Source organism: Chelonoidis abingdonii, chromosome 9 (genome assembly GCF_003597395.2).
Source record: "Chelonoidis abingdonii isolate Lonesome George chromosome 9, CheloAbing_2.0, whole genome shotgun sequence".
NCBI lineage: Eukaryota > Metazoa > Chordata > Testudines > Testudinidae > Chelonoidis > Chelonoidis abingdonii.
The window spans coordinates 80,916,214-80,927,762 of record NC_133777.1 but is presented as its reverse complement, the minus strand read 5'-3'; the positions used below and the strand labels follow the sequence as shown (position 1 = coordinate 80,927,762).

The 11,549-nt window shown below is 35.6% G+C and overlaps 2 protein-coding genes across 5 annotated transcripts in view; one reads left to right on the top strand and one right to left on the bottom strand.

The window, feature by feature from the left end:
* Positions 1-1,065: 1,065 nt before the first annotated feature.
* Positions 1,066-8,075, top strand: LCTL (lactase like). 3 transcript variants are annotated; one of them, XM_075069736.1, is made up of 9 exons: positions 1,066-1,155; positions 1,263-1,358; positions 3,183-3,237; positions 3,327-3,488; positions 4,146-4,420; positions 4,830-4,956; positions 5,382-5,581; positions 6,356-6,419; positions 7,960-8,075. In XM_075069736.1, exons 1-9 carry the CDS (start codon positions 1,066-1,068, stop codon positions 8,073-8,075), a joined length of 1,185 nt encoding a protein of 394 aa, XP_074925837.1. The 3 variants fall into 3 exon arrangements, with proteins under 3 accessions (XP_074925837.1, XP_074925838.1, XP_074925839.1); XM_075069737.1 differs by lacking the exons at positions 5,382-5,581; positions 6,356-6,419; XM_075069738.1 differs by lacking the exons at positions 1,263-1,358; positions 5,382-5,581; positions 6,356-6,419.
* Positions 7,722-11,549, bottom strand: part of ZWILCH (zwilch kinetochore protein) — a 33,829-nt gene continuing 30,001 nt past the window's right edge. For both annotated transcript variants that reach the window (XM_032766066.2, XM_032766065.2), the window contains one exon: positions 7,722-11,194. In XM_032766066.2, coding sequence (XP_032621957.1) covers positions 11,182-11,194 — 13 coding nt within the window. In that variant the 3' untranslated portion in view covers positions 7,722-11,181. The remainder of the gene's footprint in view (positions 11,195-11,549) is intronic.

Sequence of the window (11,549 nt, the reverse complement as noted above, 5' to 3'; positions counted from 1 at the left end):
ATAACTGGCAAAGCACATTGTTTTTGTGCAATCCTCTCTTCTTTCATATTTCGTCAACTCAAAGTCTTTCATTAAAATTGCTTTAATTTGTAGATTAATAATCCGAAGAATTAGTCTATTGGGATTAGTGAATAATATTAATTGGATTTTCTTTTTGCAGGATGATATTCAGTTACTGAAGGAGTTGAAAGTTAATCATTACCTGATTTCTATTTCATGGCCTCGTATTATGCCCACTGGTATTAAAAGTAAGCATAACCATTTAACTATAAACCTAAAAGCACATATAGGCAAAACAACTTTGCTACATTTGAGAATACCATAAAAATGACATGGTGTATTTGTCACATTACTGGTAAATATATATCTATTTCTCTATCAGAGTCCTTACAATGTCAGCCCTTTCCATGGTATACAGATGCCTATACATATACCAATGTAATCTATCTAGATATATATAGCTTACATCATTTTAGAAAACATTTTCCAATTATTAATATCTAAATGATGTAAAAACAATTAATTTTCTTCAATTGTTTCCCCAGAAGAACAGGTGAATGAAAAGGGGATAAAGTTCTATAATGATACAATTAATAGTCTTTTGGAGAACAAGATTATCCCTATTGTGACCCTCTACCACTGGGATCTTCCACAGGTCTGAGAATATTTAAATGTATTATGTTGTCTAATCTAGGATTTCTGGTAGCTAACTTGTTTGTAAAAATAGACACCATGTGGATAATTTTAAGACAACACTGTAAATATTCCAGCATGCTTTCAAGTTACCGATAATTTCTCCGAGCTATCATTTTATATACTTAAGCACTGTTACAGTCCCACTGTGAGTCACTGAATTCTGCCTCATTCAAACGGCTTATTTGGTTTCACTAAATCACCTTAAGTCACATCATAGCCTAGCTAGTGTCTATATTGAGTTACATACAATATAACCTTTATAAAAAAAAAAATGGCATATTGAATTCTAAGTTACATATCTGTTAATTCTTGTAATTATTACATATACAGGTGCTCCAAGAAAAGTATGGTGGGTGGCAGAATATAAGCATGATAAGTTATTTTAATGATTATGCAAATCTGTGTTTCGAGAAGTTTGGCGATCGTGTGAAATACTGGATTACTTTTAATAACCCTTGGGTAAGTTACTGATGGCTTCCCACAGGTCTTTTGAGCTACACAGATTTGGTCCCCACATTTTGGGGGTGACTCTACAGTTACATTTTTTTTTTCTCATGTACTTGTAGGCGGTTGCTGAAGAGGGCTATGAGACAGGAGAGCATGCACCAGGACTGAAGCTCAGTGGAATAGGGGCATACAAAGCAGCACATCATATAATTAAAGTAAAACTAGAAATATGTTCTTTCTTATATTGCTATCTCATTTTATGACTGAGATAAGTGGGTCTTAATTTTTTTCCCCCAGGAAAAGAAGGCTTTGTAGCAAAGATTGAACTTCTGAACAGCATACCAAAAAGCATTCAAGAGTTAATTTAAACAGAATTATAAACTACTGGTGCTGAGATAGTGCATACTTAAGTCGTATTGGATGCATGACATAGCACTCAGCTGCAAAAATTCAGAGGACAGTTTTTTTTTAAAAACCTCTATTTAAGTGTCTCATTGAACATACTGTCAAATAGATCAGAAGAGAGAATTTTAAGGTAGCTTCTATGAACAAAGGGTGAAATCCTGCCTCATTAGTCTCAATGGAAGTTTTGTGATTGACTTCAGCAAGGCCAGAATTTCACCCAAAGTGAACAAACTTCATTTAAAGAAAAAGTTTCTCATTTAAATACAGACACACAGTAGAACAGATCTGCAATAAAACAGAACTCTCCATTAAATGTTGTATGTCACCTTCACGAGGCTGTCTTGGGAGCTGCAAAGGACTCTCACATAAGTCTAGTTGACATCTTATGTAAAACAAAAGCTTCCATGAGAAACTGTTGTTTTTTTTGAAATACCTATGGTAACAATTTCCAAATATGCATTTGTGCGACAAGCTTATCTTCCATGCTTCTATCACAGCTCAGGGCAACTGTACCCTCCATCGTCCATCCGCTCCCAGGCTCCTAGCTCCCTTGTCACCACCTTTGTTGGGTGGAGACATGCATCTCTCTCCCTCCAGACTGAGGTGTATCCAGGCTGCACTGGTTCCCTACCTACACTATGAATTCCCCAGCAGAATACAAGATCTCAGCAGTGCTTTGCCTTCTCCAAATCCTCAAAGTCTATCAATAGCATAATTGTGGTAACCAGTGTAAATTACCACACAGCTCTTTCTAAGCAAGTACATTTATCTTTAAGGTAAAAGCATTACAGAGAAAAAATATTAAAAAAATAAAAACCTACACACAAGCTAATAAAGTTAGCAAAGATCACAACTCCAAGAGGGGCTCTGGCTGGTGAACAGTCCTTCAAACCCCTCCAAGGGTTTTGTTGGTTTTTTTTTTTCTGTTCATAAGTGCCTTGGCTCAAAACAACCACCCCCACGAATCTCAGAATCACTCTTTTATTCAGTCTAGGCCTCTGATCTTGTTCTCACATAACAGTGATCAGCAGACAATGGGTTTCTGCTCAGGGCACAACTTTGAAAGATTGAGTCAGGAAGTGAAAAGTTGCCTCTCTCTCCTCCCAAGTATTTCCTAGGAATCCCAATGAACTTTGTTTGTCTAACACAAAGATTCTCAAACTTTTGTACTGATGATCCTTTCACATAGCAAGCCGCTGAGTGCGACCCCCCCCCTAAAAAATTAAAAACACTTTAATATATTTAACACCATTATAAATGCTGGATGCAAAGCAGGGTCTGGGGTAGGGGCTCATAGCTCGTGACCCCCCCATGTAATAACCTCACAACCCTCTGCGGGGCCCTGACCCCCAGTTTGAGAACCCGTCTAGCACATTGTTTCAAAGAGACTTCCCAGGGTTCAGATTAGCCATGTCTCCTCCCTAGAGACATTACATACAATCCCACAGTAAGATATCCATATTTGCATTTTTAATATAATGAACTCCAAAGGTACTGAAATTTAAATAAATAAGGTTTAGCTTCATTCAATAATATTTGTCAAGCATATTGCCATATCTGTCAGATTCATTGACTCTTCCTGTACTGACTATTACACGATAGGTTAGCATATACATATGTTCTTTTAATTACAGACTCATGCAAAGGTCTGGCATTCTTATAATAAGACATGGCGTAGCAAGCAACAAGGTAATAAGTATTCATTGTGTAATTATGCCTCTGCAGTAAGGACTTAAAAGATTATGCATAACTGCAGAACTGTCACTTTCTATTTTAAGGTATGGTTGGAATTTCTCTAACTAGTGCCTGGGGTGAACCTGTTGATCTAACTAGCCAGAAGGACATTGAAGCTGCTGAAAGATATGTACAGTTTTACTTGGGATGGTTTGCAAATCCTATTTACAGTGGAGACTATCCTGAAGTTATGAAGAATTATGTAGGTAAGTCAGGCTGACTATTTACATCTTGAATAAATAATATAGTTACAACATTTTACGATGGGAAAGTGATTATCTGATCAATGTGTATTTTAGTCCAAATTAAGGGTAGAGTTTTGGAGGAGGGTTGTTAATAAAAATCATTTTTCTGAAAGATTCCAGATAAAGACAAAAATATTATTTTTGTTAATTCAAAACAAACAGTAGTATGCTCCTCTAAAAAGTATAATTATCCACATTTTTAAAGATGGGGAAACAGAAGAAAGAAGTTAAGTCATGTGCTCAATGACACATGGCAAGTTAGGGCACGAATACCTGAGTCCTAATGATGTGCTTTAAGACTGGGATTTTCAAAGGAGACTATGGGAGTTGGGCACCTACATTCCTGTTGCACCTCTGAAAATCCCAGTCTAAACCACATTTCTTCAGTCTTAACCACATCAAGTAAAGTTTATTCTTTACTATCCTTTCTTTAAAGGTAGAAAGAGGAAGACCGTTGTGTTCAGAGAGAAAGTGCTCATTCAAGGCTACACAATATTAGCACTTAAAATTTAGGACAGTTTAGTTTTGCTTTTGTGGTGTAAAGAAAAGCAGAAAGATTCAATCATGTGCAGAAGATGCATTTACCATCTTTTTTTTAAAAAAAAATTGATTTAATAGGTAAAAAGAGTGCTCAACAAGGCCTGGGCACATCAAGATTACCAACCTTCTCAGTGCAAGAGAAAAGCTACATTAAGGGTACATCTGATTTCCTGGGATTAAGTCATTTTACCACTCGTTACATTATACAGAAAAATTATTCCGCCCTCAAAGGGCCCAGTTACCACACTGATCGTGATTTGGTAGAACTGGTTGATCCAAAGTGGCCAAATCCAGGATCTAAATGGCTATATTCTGTGCCCTGGGGATTTCGAAGGTTACTCAACTTCATTAAGGTAATTTTAAACTAAGTCTTCTTTAAAGGAAGTTAACTAACAGTCTTGATTAATACAGGGTATGAATCTGTATCTCAGTGTCAGACATAAATACCCACACATCCACCAGTATTCTTATCTGCATATTAAGACTTGTTTATTGCCACATAGCTAGCACAATGGGGCCTCAATCTCAGTTGTGGCCTCTTTGTGCTATAGAAATAGTTTATAATAAACTTCAGCTAACCCAAAGAAAAAAGTTAAATTTTTAACTATGCTTTTGTTTTAAATGTAACCATAGTAGAAAAAAATATGTAGTAAACAGATTGAAACTAGTTTTCTAGAAATTTAGTTTTGTTAAAAAAATTAATTGTAGTTGTATGAAGTATAATAATATTTCATTATTCCAATATGCATTTTTTTTTTGTAGATACAGTATGGGAATCCTCTCATTTATGTAACAGAGAATGGAGTTTCAGAAAAGCTGCAGTGTATTCAGCTGTGTGATGAATGGAGAATTGAATATCTGAAAGGGTATATTAATGAGATGCTAAAAGGTGAACTTTAAAAAATGGACGAAGTCACAATAAAATGTGTTCCAAAATTTGTTTTTAAGCATTTTGATATTCTAACTCTTTGAAATTCTGACCTATACTGGGTTCAACACTGGAATAATTTATCAGTTTCCATATTTACAAAATAAAAACTGCACCTAATATACATACCGTAATTACTCCTATGAAATCCTCCAGTGCATCTAGACTAAGGATAATAATTTCAAAAGTGCCTAAATGACTTAGGAGCCTACGTCTCATTGACTTTCAATATGAAGTCAGGCACATAAGTGACTTTCATGCTTTTGAAAATTTTACCCCAAATTTTTCCTTCATTTTTGGTATAAAATAGGGCTTGCTTAGCACTATGTTTCTAGTGAAGACATAAACTTGATCTGGTTGTTAACAAATTTGAAATTTATTTTCAGCCATAAACGATGGCATTAATGTAAAGGGTTACACTGTCTGGTCTCTGCTGGATAAATTTGAATGGAATAAAGGTTATTCTGAAAGATTTGGATTATACCATGTTGACTTTAAAAAGGGGAATAAACCCCGATACCCAAAGGCATCTGTCCACTATTACAAGATGATCATCAGTGCAAATGGATTCCCAAATCCAAGAGAGGTGAGTTCTAGCATTAAATCTGCTTATTCCTAATTTAGGACCAAATTCTGCTTTGAGTTTGATAAAAAATAACTTGCATGAGTAAGGTATGTGGGATTTGACATTAGATTACTACAGTAATCATTTAATTTAGGATTGTGTCAATTTGTGGGAGGGGGTAGGGTGACCAGACAACAAGTTTGAAAAATCAGGACAGGGGGAGGTGGGGTAATAGGATCCTATATAAAAAAGACCCAAAAATCAGGACTGTCCCTATAAAATTGGGACATCTGTTCACCCTAGAGGGAGATGAGCAGGGAAGGAGAATTATGAAATCTAATCTTACTATTATTGTTCTTTTATAACACTTTCAATGTTTTTTAACATATCAGTAAATTAACTACTTAAATAAAACTTTGTAATCACAATACCCACATTATTAATTTACTGTGTTTAGAGACATTGCCTTATGTGCTTTTTAGACATTGCATGTGCATGATATCTAAAACAAGAAAAACCCTGAGAAATAATATTGAGTGGGTTTTCCAGTTTATTTTGTAACGTCCCAAACAATTAACAACATGAAAATGTATATAATATTCATCATAACATGTACAAAGTAACATAAAATATCATACAATTGACAGGTAATGTGAGAATAAGAGTACTGGAAAGTTTTGTAAATGACTAAAGTTCAGAGGCATTGAAAATGGTGCTAATAAGACTGAATATATTCATAGTTCGGTGAAACCATTAGTATCACATCAAATAATAAATAATATCAATTTTTGTCAGGTAAAAAGTTGGCACCAAAAGGCTATAGAGACTTGTTCTATCACAAACCAACTCCTTGCTGCAGGTAATTACATTTATTCTGTCTTACTCATCCAGTAAATATATATTGTACGGGTTTAATCGGAAAACATTTCTGTGACTGAACATTACAACTGGGTTCATTAAATATTTTCTCCTTGAAAACTGAAAGCCAAATCTTTTTAAAAATTATGACAAACTTCAGAATCAAACAGTACCTCTTAATTTACTACTAGTAATTCAAAATAGTGCAGCTAACAGGATTATATTACAGTTTTTTAATATTTCTGAATTTTCTTTTCTTAAGAATTATAGTAAAAACACTGAGGAGTCACAGCTGTTAAAAACTTACTTCTGCAGATAATAGCATTTCTCAGTGACTGTTTGCCCTTTTCAAACATAAAAGCAAAAACAAAAACAAAAAACAAACCCATGGTAATCATGCAACAGGGGGGAAAAAAAATTTAAAAAAAAAAAAAAAAGGCAAACGTGTAGCCTCTGAATGATGAGCATAAGAACTAGGGTGAGAACTCGCAGTCCAGTGGGAGGGAGAACTAAGGTCACTTTAAACCACCTTTGTGCTTTGTTGCTCTGGGGACTGGAGAAGCTCCCGGCATAAATATTCCAGGTAGTGCTGTGGTTTGTAGGGCAGTGCAGGGAAGCTGCCTTAATTTTGAGAGGCTCTCAGAATCAAAATTAAGGCAGCTTCCCTACACTGCCCTACAAACCACAGCACTACCTGGAATATCCACAGTGCTGTAGCCTGCCTCCAACACCTCCCTTCTGCGTCCAGCTCTATCTCCCATGCTGGGGCTTGTGAAGGGGTCATCAGTTCCTGAACTGGGGGAAAAACTCTATTTGAGTGGACACCTGAAACCATTAAGGAAGATGGGATGAATATGGTACATGTGTGTGGCCCATACTGTAGGATTAAGATATGAGGGGTCCATCCCTATGAATTAACATATCACTATAGCTTAAATGTGTTTCTCATTCAACTCTTTGAGGGCTACTAATATATAATATTTTTTTTAATAATAGTGTGCATCAAAACAATTTGTATTACAATCACCAAATAAAAGTTTAAAGAAGCAATTTAATTTTAATTCCACAGAGATACAATGCAGTCCTCAAAGGGTTAGAGTGCTTTCCAAAGATTTTTCTTTGACTATTTTCTTTCTCCCCTTTTCCTTGAAAATCAGAGGAACAGCGGAATACTGCTGCTAATATTCTGAGACTAATACATGGTAAGCACATTTTTTTGTAACCCTTTGAGCACTGACGTGTTTCAGAATTTTCCACAAAAGATGTAGATGAAGAGAGCTTAATATAAACTTGCTGCAGATCATCAAAATACATAAAACATGTTTATTCTATCTTTTACAATTTCTTTCTCTCTGTTGTTTCAAGTGATGCCAGTTTAATGCAGATGTCAACATAAAAAAATTAATTTTAGCTTTAAACAAATTATGTTCAAAAAGATTCAAAGCTATTCATCTCTGCTTAAAAAATAGAATGAACAAATAACTAAAATTATTCCATTAGAACAGATCTTATCTATTATTGTTTCTCTTCTCAAATTTCAGATCCCTTGACTACTCACATGGAAATGGTGACTGAGATTGTTGTACCAACGGTGTTCACACTCTGCATACTTATCAGTGCCATTCTATTAATGTTCCTCCTTCGAAAGCACAACTAAAACTACAAGTTTACATAACATCTTCATTTTGCATAGGCAATAAAATGCCATTCTTATTCTAACATTGTTTTAAAGGTTTCCACAGATGCCTCCTTTACGTAACACTGTAATGTTAAAAAAAATTCAGCTATACTTTTGTGTATATATTGTTGCTTCTACATTTTATTCAATTCACCCATAAGATGTAATTTAGAAATTTTACAAAGGCAATTCATGTCTCAGTATTATTTTCCATCAAAATTCAACTGCAGGCTTTATCTTCCTTCATGTTTTGCAAAGTATGCATTTTCTTCATTAGGGCAACAGTTGGCTGAGATTAAATTGTTTCAAAGCTTGCCGATATATATTTCAAGAATAGATAGATTGTTGGCAAGTTCTGTTTTCAACTTGCTCCATGGTAAATTGAAAATAGTGATGAAGTGCTAATTACAAAATATGAACATAGGATACTTACAGCATATCGTACTTCAAAATCTTAATATCATTGCATAAACATTAACTAGTAATCCCCATACAATAATAATTAGGTATTATTAACCCAAGTTTTGCACACAAGTGGAATAAATGTGATAGACTAACTGACTTGTTCGCAGACTTATGGTCAGAGCCAGAACCAGTAGTAAGGAATCTTGATGTCCAGTCCTATGCTTAGGCCACTACACCTACCTCAACATTAGGACTCTACCAAATTCACGGTCCATTTTGGTCAATTTCATGGTCATAGGATTATAAAAATCGTAAATTTCAGTTTCCAATGTTTAAATCAGAAGTTTCACAGTGCTGTAACTGTGGGGGTCCCAATCTAGAAAGGGCTTGTAGGGAGGTGGGGTGGCAACGCTATTGTAGGGGTTCATGGTATTGTCACCATTTCTTCTGAACTGCTGTCTTCAGAGCTGGACAGCTAGAGAGTGGCAGCTGCTGGCTGGGAGCCCAGCTTTGAAGGCAGCCTACTGTCAACAGTAGCGCAGAAGCGAGGGTGACATGGTATGGTATTGCCACCCATACTTCTGCACTGCTGCTGGTGGGCGGTGCTGCCTTCAGAACTAGGCTCCCAGCCAGGAGCCACGTAGCTTCCTGAAGCCAGGGGAGGTTCCTGGTCGTAGAGCTGACCCAACCCTGGGAGCAGCCCATGCAGGGGAAGAGGAAGTCCACTCCTTCCCCAGCCTAGCCTGGACTAGCAGCTGTAGCCCAGCACACAGCACCCCCAGCTGCAGAACTCCCAGCCCTGCTCCTGGCCCAGCACTCGGGGGTTAAAGGGACTTTAGGCTGACTGTGTGTGTGTGGGAAGTGACCATGGTGCCTTGGGCAGTCACCAACGTCACCCAACCATAGGGTCAGCTCTGCTCCCCCCCAAAATGACAACCCCCTTCATACCATGCCACCCTCAATTCTGCACTGCTGCTGGTGGCGATGCTGTCTTAAGAGCTAGGCACCTGGCCAGTGACTGCTGCTCTCTGACCACCCAGCTTTGAAGGCAGCGCTGCCGCCAGCAGCAGTGCAGAAGTAAGGATGGCAATACTGGGATAATAATCAGATTTCATAATCCATTACATATTTTTCATTGTGAATTTGTTAGGGTTCTACTCATTATACATCTCTTTCTTTATTAGAGAATGTTGCATACACAAAAAAATGTGATCCAAGGACTTGGACATGTGAGTTAAGATACTGTACCAAATTCAGTCCTGCTACAGCTTAATCAAGATGCACCTGCTTATACAGAACTGAACTAGTTCCAGAGTAAGGCTGCAACCTGCCATTGCTTGGCCTGAAATGATTCCTTCAAAGAAAGACTTTATGTTCAACTTCTACCAAAATTCCAAAACACAAACTTATTTGTGGATGTCAGGTTAACTGCACAAAATGGATAGATTTCTTAGCTTCTATTCAAAAAGAGTGAATAAAAGTCAATGACTTAAAAAACCCACAAATTTAAACTGTATTTTAAAATTTAACTTTAATTTAAATTTAAATGTGTTTTTATTTTTAAAGACAGATTAATTTATTTAAATTTGAATTTATGACAACCTATGCTAAGGCCTAAACTGACTATAATCTATTAAAATAATTTATATAAATTTGAATAAATAAAAATCTCATACACTGATGCAATGAGCCCTTTTCAAACTATAAAGGCTGCTTTTTTGGCATATAAAATCAGGGAGAAAACATATTTAACTACATTTTGGGGTCAAACTTAATAATATGGTACAATCTATATAAATTTTCATTTTTGACAATGGGATGAATGCTGGCAGTTACTTTTTTCCAAATCTTACAGTTTCTTAACCTCAAATTACTGAATAAATGTATGTTATGCTACATAATTAGATAAATGTACATCCTCCTAGCAAAATGTGGTACCAAATCTAACATAAAGGCTATATTTAACTGTAAATAATCAAATCAACATGTTTTAATAGTTATACGAATGTTCTTTATGAAAGTAACTCAAAAGTACAAATGAAAAAAGTGATTAAAATCAATTATTTGGATTTGAAGGCATGCTGAATTTGGGCTGGATGAGAAGAACAAGTCTAAAATATAAATATAGGGCTAAAGAAAACTGAAATTCTTTTACAAAGTTTATATGGCACTGGAAGAGCATCTCTCCAAATATGTCTTACTGATGCAACATCATGCGACACCAGCAAAGATTTTATAACACTGTTTGCTCTTGATCAGCTACATTGTACAATAAGCAATAAAAAATAAAATTAAAACAACGTAAAGTAGAATATTCACAATTTATAAACTATCAAAATTATTTTTAAAGCAATTACATTTCATATAATTTTAAAAAATAACTGCATGTTACAGAGTATTTAAACAAACTGTACACATACTGTTAAATTATAGGCCTATGCGGATTCTAACTTCAACACATGACAGCAAATAACTACCAAATATAGGGTATCAGTCTTCCAACCATAAAATATATTTAGATATACTTGGGAAAGCAGATATGCTGACAATATTTTCCATTTACTGTACCTTCTAAGCGTCTATCTGTACAACAGCATTCTTTTATGCAAAATGCACCTGACTGCAGTTAGCCATGGTAATAAAATACATACTTTCTTCGGTGTTTCCATTAACTGTTGTATCACAAAGTAGTTCTGCAATACAAAAGAACTAAGCGTTAACATGGTATTCTTACAAATGACAGATTATAAGAAATTTTGACATGATGGCTTCAAGAATCCATTATAAGCACCAAGTTCCACTGAAATTAATAGGCTCTCAAAATTATTTTGAAAGATAAGAAAATGTCCAAGATCTACTAAAACGTTAATCTCTTTTGCCACTGTCAAAAGAAAGGCAAATCAACTCTACATCGTCCTGTATTTGGAATTCTTCCCTAGCTTTTCAAGAGTTTTTTAAAATGTTACTCCAGCCAAGATGGACACCTACTCTTCATGTTAACAATACATTTACCCTCTCTCTATTGGACTGAGACGCATGATGCCAAAT

Coding starts and splice junctions, on each gene's coding strand:
- LCTL (XM_075069736.1), top strand. CDS start 1,066: ATGATAAGTTATTTTAATGATTATGCAAATCTGTGTTTCGAGAAGTTT. Junction 1,156..1,262: donor TTACTTTTAATAACCCTTGG/GTAAGTTACTGA, acceptor ATGTACTTGTAG/GCGGTTGCTGAAGAGGGCTA. Junction 5,582..6,355: donor GATTCCCAAATCCAAGAGAG/GTGAGTTCTAGC, acceptor AATTTTTGTCAG/GTAAAAAGTTGGCACCAAAA.